Raw genomic sequence first — 23,398 nt, forward strand, 5'->3', positions numbered from 1 at the left:
AAGAAACATGTCCTTATATACTAACCTTGTAGAACTAATCAAAGCATTTTCTATGATTAAATGATTAGTGGAAATTAAAATGCTTGTCTGTTATAGTCTTACATTGAGTTGCTAACAATCTCACCACAAGATGTTGAACACAAAACAAGGATTTCTAAACTTGGGGATGAGAAAACCCTTCAAATCCTTCCAAAAAGGATTTGAAGACCCAAAGAACTTTCTCTAGTAGAGCTGAACACAATTTGGCTGGTGACCCCAACAGAGCCAACTGGTGTCAAAGCCTTGTGTGTCCCACCATGATGTATGTGTATTATCCATGCTGTCCATCCATTTTGTAAGGTCAATTTAGGGCATGATCTAAAAAAATGTGGCAGATCCAAATCTCAGGTGGACCACACCACAGGAAAACAATGTTGATTGAATGTCCACCTTTAAAATCTTCCTAGCACCCACTATAATGTTTATTTGACATCTAACCTATTGATAATGTCACAGAGACCAGGATAAAGAGAAAACAGAAATTATCAGCTTGATCCAAAACTTCTGTGGCCCCTAAAATGTTTTCAACAGTAAGTGTTCAATCCCCACTGTTTCCTATGGTGTGGTCCAACTTAGATTTGGATCTACTTGATTTTTAGGCTTAAGCTCTAAAACAAGCTAGAAAAATGGATGGACGGCAAGGATAAAACACATACATCATGGTGGGACGCACGGAGCCTTGACCCAGCTAGCTGGCTGGTGTTGGTTTGCGTTGGGGTCACTAGCCAAACCACATCCCATGCAGCCAGGCGCCCAACACACCTCCTATTCTAATATTCAGTTATTCACATGGTGGGGCCCACATATTCTGCTTTCATTTGAAATGGTGTCTAGCCTGCAATGAGAATCATAAGGGGGCATTTGGCCCAGGGTAATAGATGGGATTAAGTGTGATAGAATTGCATTCGGTCCGTCCAATTCCATCCAGAATTTGGAGCGGATGGGAAAGGTAGGATGGAACTCCATTTAGTCCCATGGAATTGTATTGGTCCCATGCAGGTTTATGTTGATTTTAAAATCTACTACACATGTGGGCCCCACATTGATGCATGCATTTATCCATGCCATCTATCCATATACACTGTTTACATGTGACGATCTAGTTATATATGTGTACAAGTGAACGACATCTGTTATGAATTTGGTCATTGATTACAATTCCATGGTCTACCAAACATGATTTTGTTTAATCTGGTGTTTCCCCATAGCAAAAATTTTATTCCAAACATGGGATTGGATGGCTACAATACCATGGGATTTCTAGACATGCAATGATGTTAATCCCATCTATTACAATTCAATACCATTCAATTCCATGGACCACATAGGCCCTAAAAGATTTTGGGCCCTAAGCAGGCTGTATCACAAACCCTATCTGGACATGAAACCATATAAAATTCAATTGTGGTAGAAAGTAATAAATGAAGAATATGGTGGAAAAAGAAAATAAATTAAGAAAGAAAGAAAGGAAAAAACAAAAAAGATAATTCTTTTATAGTGTTTGCAAGTTAGGCCCATCAGTTGGTGGTCCAGACCATTGATGTGATGCACCCCCACATTCCCCACCATGAATGGGGTAATTCCTAGCACGCTCCTTGATTAAACAATTCTTTTAAAGTGTTCTTCAAGTGACCTGATGATTATCATGTCTTGTGGCCCATGGAGCCAGGTGTACGGTAGACTCTGTCCATTCTAAATCTGCGCATGTTGTGGTCCACATGTTATGCATTTTAGATGAAATCAGATCTAACCTATGTGCAGATTTGGTGGATGTCCTAGTTGGTAATGATACCCACATTGAATATGGCCTGATTTGAGGTCCATGCGTCCAAAAAAAAGTATCCATGGACCCTGTATGGTCCATGATCCCATACAATTCTAGCCTGTTTAACCTTGCAATTTGTGTTCCTCTAAGCATGATATTCATAAAAGACTATATACCTTAGACAGCTGCATAAGAAACTTATTGGAACATTTTCTTTTGACTAGTATTAGAATTTTATTAGAAAAACACCACACACAGACACGCACACATATATAAACAATAGAGTGTGGATCCTCTGCCTCCCGGAGGCAGTAACTCCCTGCCTCTAGCATTTTCATTGGTCAACGTCACTATAAGTGCCACATCAACAGATTTTTTAAATATATGGTGGGCATGACTCTCTCCAATATTTTTTGTGGTGGGGTTCACTCGAGTTTTGGATTTGATTCATTCTTTGGCTCATGCCCTAAAATGATCTCTCCAAATTAACGGGCAGTGTGGATACAAAACATACATTATAGTGGGACCTATATAAATAGGTGACATCACTTTAATAGCGAGTCTCACTGTTCAATGTGGCACTGAAACCCACCCCCCAAGCCTGCTAGTGGTGGTGGTCAGTACTCTATGGGCCCCACCATGATGTATGTGTTTCATCCATTCCATTAATCTATTTTTACATATAATTTTAGGGGTTGATCCCAAAAATGAGAGGGATATAAATCTCATATGGATCACACCACAGGAAAACAATGGTGATTGGATATCCATCATTAAAGTCCTCCTAAGGCCTACTGTTTATTTGACAACCAATCTATTGGTTTGGTCATAAAGACCCAGATGAAGGGAAAAAACAAAGATTAGCTTAATTAAAAACTTTTATGGCCCCCAAAAAGTTTTTAATGGTCAACGTTCATTCAACACTGTTTCATAAAATGTGGTCCACTTGAGATTGGGTTATACCTCATTTTTGGTCTCAGACCATAAAATGATCTAGAAAAATAAATGGACGGTATGGATGAAACACATAGTCATGGTGGGCCCACATAGCACCGAGTGGCAGGGGAGTAACCAGTTCGTTTCCAATGGAAACCGTGGACGTGGATTCACTGGGGAAAGTCTTTTGCATGAAGTTCCAGTGCTGGGATGTATGGTGGGGTCCACCATGATGTTTATAAGAATTCCAATCCATTCATCCATTTTAGAGCTCATTTTAAGACATGTAACCAAAAATTAGGATGATCAAAAACTCAACTAGGCCATACAAGATGAAACAGTGGAGAAAGAAATTCCTACAGTTGAAACCTTCCTAGGTGTCTTGATGTTTTTATGTCATCCAAACTGTTTATAAAGTCATTTTTACTAGGATGAAGTGAAAACACCAAAATATTAGACCGATGCAAAATTTTTGTGGCCATATAAATATTTTAACAGTGAACACTAAATCCCCACTGTTTCCTCTCGTGTGGCCCATTTGACTTTTGTAAACACCTTAGTTTTGGTATTATGTCCTAAAATGATAACTAAAAATGGATGAACGGGTTGGATTTATCACAAACGTCGCAGTGAGCCCATCCAGAATTCTTGCGCAAGATCTTACCGCTAGAGTTGGGCATTGGTCCGGATCGAACCGAATTGGGTACAACTCGACCCGATCCGAAGTCTCATTGTCCTGACCCAAACTCAATCCGATTCGGAACCGAGTACGGGTCACCTGACTCGGACCGATCTGATACTTGGTTGGCCTGACTCGAACTGAGTCCGACTCGGTCAAGGAAACCGAGTCGGATCGGATTTGGTCGAATTTGGATCGTATAAATTTAATCTGACTGTTTTATGTAGTGTGGTCTATTTCAGCCTTTATTATACCTCCTTTTTGTGCTCAAGGCTTAAAATGATATGTCAAAATGGATAAACGGCTTAGATAAAACATATACATCAAGGGGGGGCCCACATGGCTCTGAAGGAACTACCTATCTATGTATCCTTACTTTCATGGGATATATATTAGATATTTTAGACATGCAGTACACGAAAGTGCAATGATGTTTCCTAACGTTTCATGCAAGTGTTGTACTTGCTGTGTTGATGTTAGCATGTTCTGTGGGTCTGATCATAGGGTATGTGTTATATCCAAACCGTCCATCCATTTGGCAAGTTTGTATTAAGGCTTGAGACGAAAAATAAGACAGATCTAACTATCAAGTGGACCACATGAGATGTTTAATGGTGAAAATCATTCACTACTGCTATTTGTAATGTGGTCCAGATGATCTTTGGATATTATTCATTTTTTGGATAATATTTTACAATGATATCTAAAAATATATGAACGGTGTAGATATAATAAATACATCACTGTAGGGCCCATATAACTTTGATCTCCTTTGAACCGTTCATACAACTAGGAGCTCGAGGAGGGTCGTTGCACGCCACGTACCTAGCTAGCTACCATAGCTACGGAAGCCGATTGTGTACTATTGTAACTCAGTACACTAAGTGTACGGAGTAAACTCTGTGGGGTCCACCGTGATTTGCATATTTTATCTACTCCGTCCATCCATTTTAAAAGATAATTTTATGGTTTCATCCCAAAAATGAGATATATCCAAATCTCAAGACCTCAGCACGGGAAATAGTGTGAATTGAAATTCTACCGTTGAAAATTTCTTGGGGCCTATGGAAGTTTTGGATCAAGCTGATATTTGTTTTTTTACCTTCATCCATGTCTGCGTAATCTTATGAACAAGTTGGATGACAAATAAAAATCACTATGGGCCCTAGCAAGGTTTCAATAGTGAAAGTTATTACTCGCATTGTTTCTTATAGTGTGGTCCATTTGAGCATTGTGAATACTTCTATTTTAAATTCAACCACTAAAATGATCTCGAAAAACGAATGGACAGCATGGATAATCCAATACAATCATGGTAGGCCCAACAGAGTTTACTCTGTATGATAAAAGCCTATCGAGTAGCTCAATACGCAATCCTATTTCCCTCCTTTCCTAAGCAACAACAGTAGGCAATAAGCTCTAGGCTGTTGCGTTGTACTGAAGCTGACGGATTGACTACTGCCAAGTCCTGTGTTTAGTGATCTGTGGGCCCCACTATGATGTATGTGTTCATCGATGTCGTTCATTCATTTTCACGGATCATTTTAATGTTTGATACAAAATATTAGAGGGATAAAAATCTCAGGTGGACCACACCACAAGAAAACAATAATGATTGGATATCCTCCATTAAAATCCTCCTAAGGCTCCGGATCGGGTCTATTCGGATCGGATTGGTTCGGGTTGACCAGGATCCGATCCTGATCCGAAAATCTTTCGGATTCGAAATGCCTAACTTGATCTGGCTGATCCAGGCCGTCGGTTCGGTTAGGATCGGGTCGGATCCACCAGTTCGAACCTGTTTTGCCCAGCTCTGCTTACCCCAAAAGGCTTTGGTAGGAAATCCATGTCCTTGTTAGACACGTGAAATCGGATTGCGTACTGAGTCTTATCGTACTGAGTAAACTCTGTTGGGCCCACTGTGAATTCATGTGGTTTATCCACGCCGTCCATCCGTTTTTTCATATCATTTTAGGGGTTGAGCCCAAAACTAAACTATATCAAAAGCTCAAGTAGACCATACCAAACGAGACAGTGGAAGTATTGATTTTCACCATTGAAATGTTTCTAAGCCCCCAATGATGTTTATTTTTCATCCAAACTGTTCATAAGATCACAAAGATATGGATGAATGGAAAAAACAAATATCATCTTGATATAAAACTTCTGTGGGCCCCCGACAACTTTTCAACGGTAGAATTCAATTCACACGGTTTCAAGTGGTATGATCCAATTGATCTTTGGATATGATTAATTTTTGTTGTAAAACCCTAAAATTAGATGATAAAAGAGATGGGTGGAGTTGATATAGTGCACGGTGGGCTCCACATACTTTACTCAGTACGCTTGCCATACTGATTCACTCTGCACGCAAACTGCTTCCGTTTAACGTCTCCATTATCACATTTTTAAATCTATTTAAAAAATTCTAATGACGTGGCACTTTTAGTAACGTTGACCAATGAAAATGCTGGTAGGGAATCCCTACCTCCGGGAGGTAGAAGATCCACACTCATTAAAAATATCTAATGACGTGGCACTTATAGTGACGTTGACCAATGAAAACGCTGGAGGCAGGGAGGCACCTGCCTCCCAGAGGCAGAGGATCCGCACTCATGCTTAAATTCTGACTTGGCTTAAATTAAGCGATGGATGGCACGAGTAATTTACGTACATAGCATTGTGGGTCTCACAGAGTTTACGAGGCAAGCAATGGGCATCCTTCCACATACAATGCATTGTGTACACCTTCTAGCATAAAAAAGTGGCCATTGGAAAACCCCTGAAATATTATTTGGTGTTTTGTTAGAATGGAACCATTGCTGTATTATCTAACTTAACCGTCCATTTATTAGCCACTTATTAAAGGGCTAATATTTGTTTTTGTCGAGGAGATGTATGGTGTGTGGGCGATCCATAGTGCCACATATACCATCAATGGTTTGGATCCCTACTACGTCACTTCTTATTCTTCCTAAACGGTTCAATATATACACAGACTATAATAGGTAAGTCTATACGCATGCATCTGAGGTCTGTATGACCCGTGTCAGTATTAAATCAGCTAGACCATTGGGATGTTGTCGAGGGGCCGCTAATTGTAATACTCACTTCTCAATTTTTATATCTTCTTTTGTAAAAGTAACCTGCTTCCACATTGAAAAGCTAGGGAGATGCTTACTTGAGCATAGAAAAGCAGGACCGATCTTTCTACCTCAGTATCTTGAAATACAATACTTTTGTTACACTTTGAAATTTTGGCACCCAAATCAATACTTAGAACAATTCAGGTCTCGCCTGAAGCACTTTTCTAGATCCAAACACAACAAAAATGTCTCGAGGAAATGCATTTCTTGTTCCATTGATATAAAAATGTGCTACATTACCTTCTTGATACAATTATTTGTGTATCATATTACCTTCCTCTTAAATTGTGCATTTCATTCTTTCCCTTGTTCTCTAGGTTTAAATGGTGGTGTAGCGCCAGGATAAGGCACAGTATCCAGTGCCACTGGTGCTGCCTTTAGTAGAACCAGCACATCGTAATGCTGCGCCATAAAGAGCTGGATATCCAACACACCTTGTGAAGTTTTTGCCATGTTGCCCAACTATGGTGGGACCTTCGAGATGAATGGTCTGGAACATCATGAGGCAGTATGCAGAAGTGGCGAGCTTCTATACAGCAGGAGAATATAAAAGAAACTCCAATTCTACCATACAATGGAAGGAAAGTACATCTCTTCAAAGATCTGTCAAAACCAAGAGTGAAAAAATCTCTCAAAAAATCTACTTCAATTCTAAGCTGCCATGTGTCACGTGACCATCAAATGTAGAGTCCACATGATCAGTGTCCAGGTGTGGATCATCCTTGCTAGCTCTATCTCATTCGATGACTCTGAATTATTTGGAGCCATCTCCCTCCTGCTCTCATAGAAATCTTTCAACATGCGCTTCAAGATATCCTTTATTTCGAAGGATTGAGACACATGAACCCATGCAAAACACTGAAAACACCTCTCTGCAACTTTGTAAACTTTCTTTGCGAGAGTGGTCTTGCCCAGACCGCCCATCCCAACTATCGAAATTACTTTACGCTGATGCGGCGCCTCTTCTTTTAGCAGCCATTCTTCTAATTGTTTGACATCTTCCTCAAGCCCTATGATATCCAATTCTTCGACCCAAGGAGGAGCAATTCCTTCATCTCCATGCCGCCATCAGCAACATTTGAACTCGTCCCGTCATGAGGTGGAGTATGAACTCATATCGAGCTCTCCTTTTATGGATATCTTTCACTTCCTTTCTAATCCTTTGCATCCGAGTACTGAATCGATGCTGAGCTATCATGTGCTTGACAAAGCAAGCATGAAAAACTAGACAGCCCATGTATCGGTCCCTGAGACAGATGCACCTCTGTTTCGATCATGTGCTCGTCCACAGCATCTTCAGTGTCGAAGACTAACCGCCGGACTTGCATAATCCAAGCCTCTGCACCAGCATCCCTCTCTCTTCGATGGTCAGCATCTTTCAGGAAGGATTTCATGGATTGAAGCTCGGCTTTGATCCATGCTACGTTGTCTTCAACTCCAGAGAGGAGCTGCGCTTCTTGTGAGAGTTGCTTCCCCAATTTTCCAAGAAAGAAGGAAACAACAGCCTCAGCCATGCCTGCAAAAATTCACTTGTTTTCTTCTTCTTCTTCTTCTTCTTCTTCTTCTTCTATCTATGAAGAGAGAGATATTGGATATAGAGAGAGAGAGAGAGAGAGAGAGAGAGAGAGAGAGAGTTATAATGCTCTTAATGCCCACCAGAGTCCAGCAATTTATAATTTCATATGCTTTGGGACCTCCAAAGAATCCTATGCTTTCGATGCTACAGTAAAGGACTGATAAGTCCTCGAAAGTAACTTGGATCGTCTAATAAGATGTCATTAGATGTGGTCTTGGTCTTTGCTTTAAACCCTTGAAGGCGTGAATATGTTCTCCAATGGGTTTGTCATCTTCTTTGCAAAGATATGTTACCTGTTGTCTGAGTGTGAATTCACGATCTTGTGAATTTTCCGCATATGCATTCTTGAGTGCATCCCAGACAACATGGGCTGTGTCTAAGCCAACAACGAGGCCGAGATTTTCTTCAGAGAGTGTTCCAATTATCCACCTACAAAAAAGATGATCCGCCTTTCGCCAGACAATGTATGCTTTGGTTAATCTTGGTGCAGAACTTTCTGTATCTGTGATATTATTTGAATCTGGTATGGTGTATTTGGTGGGGGCAGATCTTTAATAGTAAGGTGGCCGACCAGTTCTTGGCTTTCTGCAAGAGCCAAGGCTTGTTCACGCCACAAGGGATAATTTGTAGGACTGAGTTTGAGGGTAATAAATTACTAACATTGAGAGATTATAACATCAATCTATCCTTTATTCTTTAATAATTGTAAAACAGAAAACTGAGGATGTCCTAAGCGTTGATGCCAAACATTAGTTGAGCCGGATTTGAATCGATGAGAAAAATAAAGCTCTGACAAAGTGGGAAGAACATAGAGATCACCCTTGCGCCTCCCTGTGATCACCGGTTGTCCGGTTTGTCGATCCTTAACACAAAAGTCAATATTAGATAATTCACAATTAATAGGAAACTGAGTTGTTATGATACCTGTGGAAAGAAAATGAGATGATAGCTTGGAGTTTATGAATTCTCCTCCTCCATCAGAGTGAAAAATCTTGATTTGTTTGTTGAATTGTCTGGTAATATACTGTTCAAAGACTAAATAAGCATTTGCAAAATCAGATTTATGTTGTAAGGGAATGATCCAGTGCAGTTGGCACCCCTTGAGCACGACTCACTCCAACTCGAGTCTGAGATGCATGAGCAACCCACACATTCTTCACAGCCTGAGTCTGAGCCCTTTCAAACAGTCTCACAGCCCCTAATTGAAATAATTCAACATCCACAAGCACAAGCACCCCTCTCACATTCCATGGTTACTCGCTCACATTGACGAATTGTTAAACCTAATCCAAAATATGCCTTGACTTCCTCCACATCCTCAGCCAATATCCCTCGTGAATCTCATAATATTCGATCTGCCTTAGCTCACCCTAGCTGGAAGGCTGCAATGGATGAGGAACTTGAGGCTCTTCATAAAAATCAGACTTGGCAACTTGTTCCTCGCACTTCTGACATGCATGTTATTGGCTCAACCCACTGTTTCCTATGGTGTGGTCCATCTTAGATTTGGATCTGCTTCATTTTTAGTGTCAAGCTCTAAAATGAGCTCGAAATATGGATGGACGGTATGGATAAAACACATACATCATGGTGGGACACATAGAGCTTTGAAACCGGCTAACTGGCCGGCGTTGGCCGGCGTTGGCGGTCACTAGCCAAACCACATCCCGTGCAGCAAGGCGCCCAACACACCGCTCATTCTAATATTCAGTTATTCACATGGTGGGGTCCACATATTCTGCTCTCATTTGAAATGGTGTCTTGCCTGCGATGAGAATCATAAAAGATTTCGAGCCTTAGGCAGGCTGTATCACAAATCTCTTTGAACATGAGACCGTATAAAATTCAATTGTGGTAGAAAGTAATAAATGAAAAATGAAGATTAAGAATAAGGTGGAAAAAGAAAAGAAAAGAAGATAATTCTTTTATAGTGTTTGCAAGTTAGGCCCATCAGTTGGTGTTCCAGACCATTGATATGACGCACCCCACATTCCCCACCATGAATGGGGTATTTCTCAGCACTCTCCTTGATTAAACAATCCTATTCCTAGCCATTTGATCTGTATTCCGGAACCAGACAATTGAGATAAGGGAGGAAAATTATTATCCCGTTCTAAGCTGTGCCCATGTGTCACCTTCCCAGCAAATGTAGGGTCCACACGATCATTATCCAGGTGTTGATCTCTATGTTCTTGACTTCAAGTGACCTGATGATGATCATGTCTTGTGGCCCATGGAGCTAGGTGTACGGTAAACTGTCCATTCTAAATCTGCACATGTTGTAGTCCACATGTTATGCATTTAGATGAAATTAGATCTAACCTATAAGGCCCCATGGATACACCACCTGATGTGCATATTTGGTGGATGTCCTAGTTTGTAATGATAACAACATTGAATATGGCCTGATTTGAGGTCCATGTGTCTAAAAAAAAAAAAAAAAAGTATCCATAGATCCCATACAATTCTAGGCTGTTTAACCTTGCAATATGTGATCCTTTCAGCATGATATTCATAAAAGATTATATACCTTAGACAACTGCATAAGAAACTTATTGGAACATTTTCTTTTGACAAGTACTGGAATTTTATTAGAAAAACACCACACACAGACACACATATATATAAACAACGATGTCAGCCCAAATCAAGAAAGAAAAATGCACTTGTCGAGAGCTTCTAAATTAACTAGAAGCCCATCCCAAAATACATCACTTGGCACCAGAAAATAATACAAAAACCGCTGTACTTTTATTCTAAAAACACAGGCGAACAAAGCCAACCATCACAACACCCTACTTTTTTCTTTTGTTTTTTTTTTAAATTATTTTCTTTCCAAATCTCACTGTCATGCCATGCTAGGAACAAGCCCTCAGTCTCTGAGCACCTATTCCTACTCACTTGCCAAGTGAAAGCCAATACCTTAGGAGCAGCAGCATAACGTCACATGAAAGTGGTATGACGCAAGCTCTCTCTGATGATAACTGAAACAGCAACCCATAAAAAGATCGGACAGAAAATTGACTGGACTTTTCCTTCCTCCACGCCGTTGCATCCTGCTAACCTGGCGAAAGGTGGTAGCCATGAAGCCGCTCCAAGAGTACAATGAAATCAACCACCTCCTTGTCCATTGAACATAAAACCATATACAACTCAGCTGGGGACAAAAAGAACTTTATTATGTTTAAAAATTAAAATTAAATTTTTTTATTTTTTTTTAAAAGCATCTTTTAGTCCATCGAAGTTGGGTCCATTTCTCAACGGGGACCCCAAAAAAATAAAATAAAATGGAAAACGTCTTTTAATCTAATGCACTAGATCATGAATGGGTCCCGACAATCTCTAAGTCCTCCGATCTGCCTGGTAGAACTTGGCAATCAAGAAGGAAATAGAGCAGTGGTCCACATTCAGCCGAACAAAAAACCAAATGTCAGAGCAATGTGATCTTTGTGGATTGGGGGTGACCCCAACACCGCTTGGGAGCAGTGTGGCCCACTGTAATGTATATGTTATCCACACCGTTCATCCATTTTGCCAATTCATTGATTTTTTTGGTATAAGCCAAAAAAAAATTAAGAATTCAAAAGCTCAAGTGAAACATATATGCCCCACAGTACTTTTGGATCAAGCTTATATTTGTGTTTTCCTCTTCATCCATGCCATCCATCCGTTTTGCCAACCCATTTTAAGTAAAGATCCTAAAAATTAAGTAGATCAAAATGTCAAGTGGACCACACTACAGGAAACAGTGGTGATTGACCATTAAAAACTTGGTATGAGTCACAAAAGTTTTGAATGAGTTGATATTTTTGTGTCACCTTTATCTAGATTTTTGTGACCTTATCAATAAGTTGGATGGTAAATAAACATTCTGGTGGCCCCAAGAAGCATTTAATGTTGGGAATTCAATCAACTTCTTGTGGTGTGATCCACCTAAGATCTACTTCATTTTTGGTAACATGCCTTAAAATGACCTGAAAAACGGATGGACGGTGGGGATTTAAGGATAATACATCACCGTAGTCCCCGCAGTATGGGGATCCACACACTTCGCTGGATCAAGTATCCACTTACAGCTGTTGATTGTTGTACCTCCTTGCGAAGACAGCACAACCCGCATAGATGACGCTATTAGTTCTTTTCTCCATCGCAGAGTGATTCAGATATGTATTTCCCATCACCATCGTTACTAACTTTCTTAATGTGAGGGATGTGACGCACTTTGAGATGGTCATCTCCGCCTCTCCTTACCCTCTTCATGAATTCTTCTGACATGTCACGTAAATATAGAGATTGGATGGCAGCGAGGTGCTGAAAGCCATCTGGGAGCATCTTTAGCTTTGGACAACTCTCAATATAGAGATACTGTAGAGATTTCATTGTACCCTCCTCTATTCTACTCCACTCTTCCAATTCTTCCATATTTATGATTATCATGGTTCTAAGCTTCGGAAATCCGACAGGCGTGCAATAAATCTGCTTCCCTACATAAGCATTAACGAGACCCAAGACCGCCAGATTGGGTAACCGTCCAAGGGTGGTGAGTGGGTCATTCTCAAATTGGCTACACGTCAGGTTTATATGCCGGAGACAGTTAAGTGAACCAACCCATCGGGGAAACTCTTTCATCACACCTACCAAATGAAGTTTCTCAAGGTACTGTGGAGGCTGTGACAGTTCTTGTAAATTGAGTTCATCTCTGCCCAGGGCCACTATTTTGAGAGATCGCAACCATTTCAACTGACTAATGGAATCACATAGTTGTCTACAATCTTCCCCTTTTACTTCTCCAATTGCTAATTTCTTAAGTTGGGTTAAGTAACCCAACTCTCTTGAAAAGCCACCGTCGACTGATGCACCTGATAGTGTTTGAAGGTTGCTTAAACTGGCTGTTTGCTTAGGCATTTTATAGAATTCACTACTTCCATAACTTTTCGTCAAATTAAGATGCCTCAATTTCATAAGCTTCTCTATTCCAGTAGGGAAACCTTTCAAATGGGAATCTCTAACGTCCAGCGTCTGTAGGTTGTGCAATCTTTGCAATGAAACAGGGAGTTCCTCAATCTGTGTCCTCCTCAAGCTCAAATACCGTAAGTGAATCAACCCTCCAACTTCATTCGGCAAAATCTTTATTTTAGCGCCTTCTAGATCTAATACCCTCAATAATTTGAATTTTGAAAACATTCTACAGAAAGAGGAAGAGGGAAATTCCTGGTCGTTAAATACAATAAGTGACCGAGGATTCAATTCAGGCATGCTTCCTGGAATATCAATTGCAGTGTTTTGGATGGCTAACCGACATTGCGCTTTTTCGAAATTATTTCTTCGATTTGTTAGGATTGCTGCGAAATTTTCCTTCTTAAACATGTGAATAGCAATGTCACGCATGAGGTCATGCACTTGACACGCTATCAATTCCCCGGTGAGCTCATGAATGACAGGTTGGAGCAGGTTCCTATCAATGAGCTGAGCAAAGTAATTACTTGAAACTTCTTCTGGTGTCTTCCGTGGATGTTCCTCAATGAAGCCCTCGGCCACCCACATGCGAATCAGCTTCTTTCTCTTTATCTCATGATCCTCAGGAAACAGACCACAATACAAAAAACAATATTTGAGGTGAAAAGGTAGATAGTTGTAACTTGTTAACAGAGCTCGATTTAATCTTGCAAGATCTTCGTTATCTTTCAGTTCCGTATCAAGATTTTCAAGCACATCATTCCATTCAGCTGGATCAGTGCTCTTCTTTGACATGAGGCCACCAATTACCACTATGGCAAGTGGTAACCCTTTGCATCTTTTGACCATGGCATTTCCCACTTCGACTAATTGTTGCGGACAAGTTCCTTGAGTGTCTTGGTTCAGAAATACCTTTTTTTGGAAGAGTTCCAAAGCCAATTCATGAGATAATGGCTTCATTTTGTGTGTATGGCACTTCTCATGGACAGGACGGGCCGTATTTTCACTGCGAGTCGTGAAGATGATATTGCTTCCACCCTCATGAGGCAAAGCATGTTTCACATCTTCCCAAACACTAGTATCCCATATATCATCGAGGAACAGAGCATACCTTCTTCCTTGCAAGTAGTCGTTGATCATCTTTGCTATGTTTGTCTCATCCATTGTCTCCCCATGATTTGGCGCCGCCTCCTTCCTACTCTCATAAAATCCTTCAAGCATGCGCTTCAAGATATCCTTCTTTTGAAATGATTGAGACACATAAATCCATGCATGGCAATCAAAACTTGTCTTTGCAGTTTTGTAGATTTTCTTTGCAAGAGTCGTCTTTCCAGAACCGCCCATCCCTACAATTGAAATGGCAGTACGCTGTTGTGTCTCCTCTTTTTCCAGCAACAATTGCTGGAGTTTGATGGCGTCATTCTTGAGCCCCACGATGTCTGCTTCTTCGACCCAAGAAGCAGCAACTCCAGGATCTCGATGTCCGTCATCTGTAGCAATTGCACTTCTCCCTTCCTGAAATGCAGAGTGAAACCTGAATTCTTCGCTTCTTTCTTGTATCGCCTTCACCTCCTTTCTAATCTTTTGAATTTGAGTACTGAATCGGTGTCGAAATATCAACTGCTTGACGAAGCAAGCATGAAAGACAAAGCAGCCCATGTGTCCATTCCGAAGACGGCGTTGCGACTCCATTCGGATCATGAACTCATCAACTGCATCTTCGGCATTGTAGACTGAGTACCTTACTTGGGTAATCCATGCCTCCACAAGTTGCTCCCTCTCCTTTCTTCGATCTGCGTCCTCTAAGAAAGCTTTCATAGTTTGGAGCTCATTCCTGATCCACACAACATCATCATGAACTCCAGAGAGGAGCTCCACTTCATGGACGAGTTGCTCACCCAATTTTTGAATGAAAAATGAAAGAACGGCCTCAGCCATTGCTATGCTGTCGTTTCAATTCTCAATGAATCAACGAAAACTTCTCCTGCTTTTGAATTTTGGATGGAGAGAACTACAATTCCTCCACCTCTTACTTTAACCTTCTTGCTTTCTTTCTTCACTCCTTTTCTTCTTAGGATTACTGTAAGGACGAAGAAAAAAAAAAACCATTTAGGATCTTTTTTGCATTTCTTGGGTTGTTTCCCAAGTCCTTTGTGGGGAGCCAAAGGAAACAAAGATGCAGCTCGTGAGCTTAAGCTAATCTGGGCTTTATTACAAATAAAATATTAATGTGTACTTCTTATGACTTAATTGGATGATGATAAGAAGATATCTTCAGAGGATTTCTTTGGAATTGAATGGTAGTTTTCTTGGCCTTCATTACAAGTTTCTTGTGAAGAAAATGGAATTTCTTAGTGATATAGTATTTTTTGGCCTTCATTAACGTTTTATGGTCTCAGTGTTTGGATGGTATGCCCAGAATAGGACGATCCTGATTGAAGCTGGTTTGGGGTTGGTCATATATCTTGACTCTTGGCCTGGACTTAGAGATGCTTCAGCCTGGTTCACTTGCCATATTTAAAGGGAAATGGAGGAGTTATTTGATACATGGGTAGAGTGTAAAGCTCCATATGCATGCATATTGAAATTGTACAATGGCATCCATATGCCTCAAACAGCCCAAATAGTGGGACCCACTGTAGATGGGGATATCCCCAACTCATATCAATAGAGATTTGTTTGTTGAACATAGAATATTGACTATTTGAGTTCTAACCATCCATTGCATGTCCTCAAAATCAGTCTACTAGGATGGTAAGTTCAGGGCCAACTAATGATAGCTGCTTATTACCTTATTTCTTATTTCTTATTTTTAAGGACAAAAAGTCTTTTAAAAAAAAAAGAAGTTGTAAAGTAATTGTTTAATTTTACACCTAAAAAATTTATAAATAAGAGATTTATTTCCTAATTATTTAGATAAGAGAACTTTAATTGCTATTTTAAGATTTATTTTGCCAAGGAGTAGACATTTTTAAATTAATTTTGGAACAAGTTTGGTCATGAACTTTTTAAATAATTTCCATATTACCTTCTTCTCCTCTCTATGACCTCTCTCTCTCTCAAGTGTGCATACATGGTGAACGACATTATTGAAGGTGGGGCCCCACATGATGAATGGCCCACAATAAGGAGGGCCCACATTATGCATGGTTCACAATGATGGATTGCCTAATCAAAGTGTGGCCTTCTAGGATCGATGATTCACATCAAGTGGACCCCACCTAATAGAAATCCACATCGAAGGTGGGACCCACATGATGGATGGTGGATGTTGATGCAAAAATCTAGACGTCCTCCTTTGACCACTTGATGCTTGCAAGAGAAGACAAAGATGGAGACCCTGGCTGAAGCAGGGGACCCTCTGATGCCAAAGTCAGACAAGAAAAACTAGGTCTACTAGAATGTAAGGTTTTGGGAAATATTTTCTGCATGAGATTGTGTATACCTTTCACCATTAGAGATGCTCCTATTTATAGCTGAAAGGGAGGTAGTTGCATAAATGGTGATCTCCATGTTTAGTGGGTCAGTATTGTGGAAAGAATTAGATCCTGAACATATCGAGATGATCCTCGGATATCTTCGGCTGATATCTCGAGCAGACTCGTGTTGAGGTTGTCTTCAGAGATCTTCGGCTATGATCTCAAACAGATCTTTTTGGTAAGATCAAAGGAAACACGTAGTAGGAGGCCAAGGTGGAGAGTCTGAGATGACTTATACGGCCGTCCCAAAGGGTAGTTTGCCGACCTGAATTCTCCAGTGTGTCGTGATTGAGTTTTCCCTTGGTATTGAGCAGATTGCTGACCTGCCGACCTGCCCTTGAGAGTTGTGTTCGAGCTCCTTTCCTTGGTAGAATAGGGGATGATCATCCTCTTCACCTTACTGTATGAGGCAGGGTTTTCCTGAGTGTAGCGGCTCAGACTCTTGCCTCGTGTAGGGTCGTACCTTGGAGGCCCTCATCAAGAGACGTTTCGAGCAAAAGCTTGGAAATAGATGGGATCGTAGAAGGGCTCATCATCTGACGGAAGTGTAGATACTTCATCTTCTAATGGCTGAGCTCGAGGAGTAAGTTGTTTCCCCAGCAGTGGATTACTTCTTTCTGGCCATTGAGGGGCTCCTTGGTCCTGACTGGCATTGACTGTTCATACGACGAGCACAGAGGTCCGAGTTGACCTCTCTTCCTTAGCCAGTCCATTTTTACCCATAACAACAGCCCCCTGCTTCCAAGCTTACGCAGTAGGCTCGGGAAGTAAGTTGGTTTAGGGAGGTCGGACCTTCTTGCACATGGACTGTGCTTGTATTAATGCGGAATAAGGCGGCATGCACTTGTCATTAATGCTGAGTAAGGGGGCATGCATGGAAATCAAAGCAAATCCTCAATCATGGTATGACACGCTCGATGTAGCGTGCGTTGGCTCGAGGTCACATGTGCTAGCAGAGTGCCTGTCGGACCTCGCCTTATGGGACGCAATGCGTGGCATCTTCTGGGGAGTCGAGTCGTTCAATGAGTGAGAGAGCTCCACGTAGCAGAGCACGAGCATTGAGGAACCATTTTGATTGTCGCATTAAATGGGAGCAGTGATTGTCGTATACCCGAATTCCCTATATATGGGGATGCCTTAGTAGTGTGAGGGGTATTTGCCTCTGCTGCCCTTCTCTACTACTGCTACCCACCAGAGTCGGTGATTTTCGGTAAGTTGGAACTTTGTCTCTCTGACTTTTCTTCCCTTCTTCTTCGGCCTTCTTCCTTCCTTCTCTCTTTTCTATTTCGCTACCCCCATTTTCCAACCAAAAATGTCCTATCCATCGGACATTTGGGGTCCTGGGGCATTCCCTGGCGATCGTGAGCCAAAGGACTAGGACTTGCTGGAGGATCTGCCATCTCTGCTCATGATTATGAGTGATGTGGATTTCGCGGTGTCTCATGGATCGAGGATGGCTACTCAGTCCTCAGCTGAGTGGCCCATGAGTCAGAAGACACCGGCCCAATTGGGTCGATGCTAAAGGAACCGACCTGGTGCAGATCAGGTCGGAGTACCAAATTTTGGACTCAGTGGTGCTCCGAGCTCCCGTACTTGACGAAATTTCAAGTGATCCCATGGATGGTGAGGTGGTCGTGTTCCTGGTCGCCCTGCAGTGTGGTTTGACACTTCCTTTCCATTGCATTATTAGGGAGGTCCTCTTGCGCCTAGGGCTGGCTCCTAGGCAGATAATTCTGAATGTCTAGAGAGCCTTAGTGGGGTCGTTTATTTTGTGGTTCTAGCTTGAACAACCCGAGTTGACTGTGAATGAGTTCCCCCACCTTTACCAAGTGAAGGCCAAGTCTTACCATGAGGGTTGGTATTATTTTTCGTTCTGGCCGTAAATAGGCAAGGCCTTCATTATAGACGCCCCAACCTCAAATAAGAACTGAAAAAGTAAATGGTTTTGGGCATTAGGAGACTGGGAGGCTTCAGTGACTTCTGGGCCATGACCCCGGGTTCCGACCTACCTTGCTCATCTAGGTTAGGTATATCTGAACCGTCATTTCTTTCACCTTTTATTTTTGTTGTCTTGTTCCTGACTGTAGTGGTCTTTGGAAGTTTTGCCCAAGTATTCTTCTGGGGTGAGCGAGTCAAAGCACAGCCGAATTGCCGAGGCAAGAACGGTGGATGCTTCGGCGAGATCTTAGAAGTTGTTGATCACGCCCGAGCTGCTATACCGTTCTGGTGTTGCCCCGTCGGTATCAGGTATATCTAGGTTGACTTAGTTGAAAATCATTTCATTTCTCTATTAATGATCATTTGCTTTTGTTTTGTAGGGATGGCTGACCAACCTCGCTTCAAACGTCGCACTCCTTCTGAGGTCGAACTGGTTTAGAAGAAACAGAAACTGCCCCCAAAGAGGAGGGCAACTATCCCTCCACCCACGATGGGTCAATCGAGCTTGGCTGCAGACCCTGTCATCACTCCTACTACAATCACTTCGGACTCACTAGTGGTTCCAGAAGTGGTTGAGCTCACCCTAACAAGGGAGGTAGTCCATGTTGTTAAAGCCCAACCCTCTACGGTTCGAATAGAGCCTGTCTCCAAGGCTCAACCCCCCACTGCCCGAGCTCATGCGAGCAGTTCTACTGGTCACCAAGAGGGCGAGGCTTGGGTGGTTCTTCAATCTGCCTTCATTGTGACAAAGGGCATCCTTCCGTGGATAGATTAGCATGTCCCTGATGTCGAGTTCAACAAGTCGATGGAGACGCAACCGATTGCTGCTATAGGCCAGGTGGCTGTGTTTTTCTACAAGGTAGGATGTTTCCCTTATTTCGTAGTAGTGGCCTTTTGTACTTAGTTTTTTTTTTTTTTTTGACGTGCGTCTCTTTTCAATTCACCCCTGCTATCTTATTTGCTCGTCACGAAATGAAACGCATCGCGAAGGAATGCGAGGAGGCAAAGGAGAGTCTTGTAGAGAAGACCGTTGAGACCACATCAAAAGTCATCCCTAATGATGAATGGTCTGCAAGATAGACAACTCACTTTGAAGGCGGCGCCCACACAATGGACACATCAAATGTGAGCTCCGTTTGATGGGTAGTGGACATTCAAGTGACCTACATGAAGGAAAATTAACATTGATGGTGGGCTCCACATGATGTATGACCTAAATCAAGGTGCATAGCCCCCCACATAATGGATGACCTAAATCAAGGTGGGCCCCCCATAATGGATGGTGCACATCAAAGGTCGGCCCCTAATGATGAATGGTTTACATCCAATGTAGGTCTCACATGATACATCGCCCACTTCAAATGTTTGACCCACATGGACTGTCCACATCAAAGGTGTACTCCACGTGGATGACCCACATCCAAGATGTAAAATGGAGTGCTTGTTGGAAATGAAATTGTTGCAAATTTTAAAATGATAGTAACTACTCATCAAAAAAAAAAAAAAAAAGCTCTCATTTGAATATTTTATCAAACACACTTTTCTCAAATAACCTTTTTCAGTTCTAAAAAAGTGGTTTTACCCAATGAGTTTAATGTAAAATAAGTGGTAAGATGAAGAAGTTGAAGGCCGTGCTGAAAACTTGAAATAAAGAAGTGTTCGGGGATGTCAACAAAAATGTCCAAGAGGCGGAGAATGATGTTCTCAAGGCAGAATTTTCTTTGCTCACCTCGCAATTGGAGGAGGATACCATCAAGCTCAATCAGGCCCAGGCCAAACTGAAAAGGGCCTATCTCCAGGAGGAGATTTTTTGGAACAAAAATCCAGGATTAAATGGCTATCGGAGGGGACAAGAACACTCGATTCTTCCATGCTATTGCTAGGATATGCATTTAAGATTGTTGAGGGTCAAATATTACATATTAGACTCAATTATTACACTTGGATTTACAATCATGATACCGTTTAATGGCCCGATTTAATCGTGTTTGTGATGCGAGTGTATTTACGAGCATGGGTGAAAAAGGGTGTCTAAACCATGGATTTAACGCTCGATGACACCAAAGGCAAGGAACGGATCCAAAGGACCAAGATCGATGGAATTACATGCCAGGGATCCGCGAAAATCGAGAAAGCTCAAATGGCCTGAAAGTTAAGCAAAATGCAAGATCACTAGGTTTCCATCATCTGTTCGTCTTGAAACTTTATACATGGCTCAAGGAACAAAAACTAACCGTACACGTCAAAAATTTCAGCCATTGAATCCCTGAAAGTGGCCCAACGGACAAATCATCCCATAAACCTGATTTGGGGCCCACCTGACATCTGAATATTGAAAATGCGTCAATTTTGTTCTCAACGCCTTAAATGGAGTTGACACAGCAAATGGATGGAGTAGATGTCTCACGAACATCACGGTGGACCCTACATATTGCGTGTACATAGTGTACACGCACCGGCGGTGGTCAATCCAACTTCTGACCGTCTTCTTCTTCCAATTTCAACAATATGATATCTTTTGAGGGTCAAATATTGCATATTAGACCCCGATTATTATGAATTACGAACATGATAATGTTTTAACGGCTATTTTAATCGTGTTTGTGATGCGAGGTGATTGACGAGCATGGATTGAAAAGGATGCTAAAGGCATGGATTTGACGCTCAAGCATCACCAAGGCATTGGACGGGACTCCATGGGACCAAGATAGAGGATTTACACACCAGGGATCCGAGGAAATAAAGCCATTCACATTAAAGAGGCCCGAAACTGGCGTAAAATGCAAGATTACAAGGTAATATCCGTTCGGCTCGAAACTTCATACATGGTCTGAGGGCCATAAATTAACCGTACATATCAAATTTCAGCCATCGGATCATTGTAGAAGTGGCCCAACGGACATATCAGCCCACACATCAACAATTTAAGACCCACCTGATGTTTGGATCTACGTCAAGTTTGGGTTCAACGCTTAAAATGAGATGGATAAGCAGATGGTCGGTGTGGATTTTATAGAAACATCAAGGGACCCACTTTATGTGATTGGCGTGCACACAGAGCACGTTCACTTGCGTTACACCATACCAATAACGTTGTCAAAACGCGCGCTGACCGAGCTTATTTCATAAACGGCAACTGCCGTATTTTTTGCCTGCGAATAGAGGTTACACATGATTGTTGTGGCCCACCACCGTGATGCGATGATTTGATCCGGACCGTCCATCAAAATTATACGGCCCATATCACCACGACCTAGGTGACGGAATTGTAAAATACAAGCAAGGATTGGTTCCCAACCATTCAAACGTAAGATGGACGACTGATTGGAAGAACATTTGGGCCACGCTGAAATCATTCCAATTCCACCATCCCCCACTGATTTTCCATAAGAAATCCAATGAACGGACTGGATTTGTCTAGAAACACTAGGAAGTGGGCCCCACCAACGTCCAGCGTCAGTCCGAGGGCCCTGTTTCTGCACGACCGCGATTTCCGGATGTTCCGGAATCCTGTGGGCCATTATCTTTAATCAGATGGATGATCCAAACCATCCATCGTGTAGATCATCCAAATATTCCCCAAGGGATGTTGTTGCTTTGAAAAGAAAGATTAGAAAGTGGGAGAATAGATGTCGTTTTCTTGGCTGCCGAAACAGGTTCTGCGCATACTGCGATAAGTTTGAATTTCCTGGACTACTTGTTGCTGCGTAAGGAAACTTCGGCGTGAAGTTTCAGCACCTGGATTGTGGGACTGCTGGACGTGGGAGCTGACCCGGTTCTCCTTCTTCCTCTTTTTCTTCTTCTTCTTCTTCTTTTTAATTGGAATTTAGCCCATATCATGTGTGGCTAAACCTCTTAGCTAGGGCTAAGAAGTGAAGCTTGTAGTGAGATGGGAGACACTATTTTTATGCCTTGATTTAATTATTTAAATTTATGAATTGAACTTGATTGTGATTTGATTATTAAGGGAATGTTTTTACGTTTTAATGGTCTGTATTGTGACTAAAATTATAATGGGTCTGCAATGGTTCTCTCTTATCTTCCTTTTTCTCTTTTGATGTTTATGACGTCGGGAAGCTCTGTTGTTCACCATCGTCTCCTTGGCATGGTTGAATGATAGTACTCTTCCTAACTTTCATGTACTTTTGATTGGTTGGTAATTAGTTTAATCTGTTGTTTACTTTGTCTCCTGGGCATGGTTTGGTGATGGAATCCATTCTAATTCATATGCTTTTCATCTCGTGAAAACTAGATCAAATAAGTTCAGTTTAAGTTTCATGATTCTTGATGCAGGCATAAGATCTCCCTGATCTCTACAAGTGGATCCTCTGAATCCCTAGTTTCCTTCCTCTGAATTACTTAAGTTTTAGACAATTATTCCTTAAAATTCTATTTGATTAGATCACATTTTAGTCTAGTTCTAGTTCTACTAGGTTTCAGATAACGTATAGGTATCAGTCCCTGTGGATTCGACCTCGGTCTTACCGAGTTTATTACTACATCACAACCCTATACTTGGGGAGTGAACAAGTTTTTGGCGCCGTTGCTGGGGACTGACGGTTACGTTTTTCTGAAATTAATTAGTTTTAGAATTAGGTTAGGATTAGGATTTTACTGACTTTAGGTTAAAGGTTGTTATTTTAATTTATTTTTAGGAACTAACCTGTTTTCCTGATTTTGTAGGACCCTGTCATGAGTTTCTAAATTGGTAATTCCTTCCTAATTTCATTACTTTTTCTACTCTTAAAATTAGGGTTTAAATTTTAGAAATTTTCTAATTCTAGTATCCTCCTATTTGTAGGAAATAGTTTATTTTTAGAAACTTTCCTCTTTTGTTTTTAGAAACTAGGTTAGTTATTTCCCTTTTTAGAAATTAACTTTTTA

The 23,398-nt window shown here is 41.4% G+C and overlaps 2 protein-coding genes across 2 annotated transcripts in view; both read right to left on the reverse strand.

Annotated features, from left to right (window-relative positions):
- The window catches only part of LOC131257843 (putative disease resistance RPP13-like protein 3), a 192,468-nt gene that overhangs the window by 47,380 nt on the left and 121,690 nt on the right, over positions 1-23,398 (reverse strand). The window lies entirely within an intron of this gene.
- LOC131257641 (disease resistance protein RPM1-like) lies at positions 12,273-15,035 on the reverse strand. Its single transcript, XM_058258420.1, has one exon. It carries the CDS (start codon positions 15,033-15,035, stop codon positions 12,273-12,275), a length of 2,763 nt encoding a protein of 920 aa, XP_058114403.1.

This window comes from Magnolia sinica, chromosome 10 (assembly GCF_029962835.1).
Source record: "Magnolia sinica isolate HGM2019 chromosome 10, MsV1, whole genome shotgun sequence".
NCBI classification, from domain to species: Eukaryota; Viridiplantae; Streptophyta; class Magnoliopsida; order Magnoliales; family Magnoliaceae; genus Magnolia; species Magnolia sinica.

Coding starts and splice junctions, on each gene's coding strand:
- LOC131257641 (XM_058258420.1), bottom strand. CDS start 15,035: ATGGCTGAGGCCGTTCTTTCATTTTTCATTCAAAAATTGGGTGAGCAA.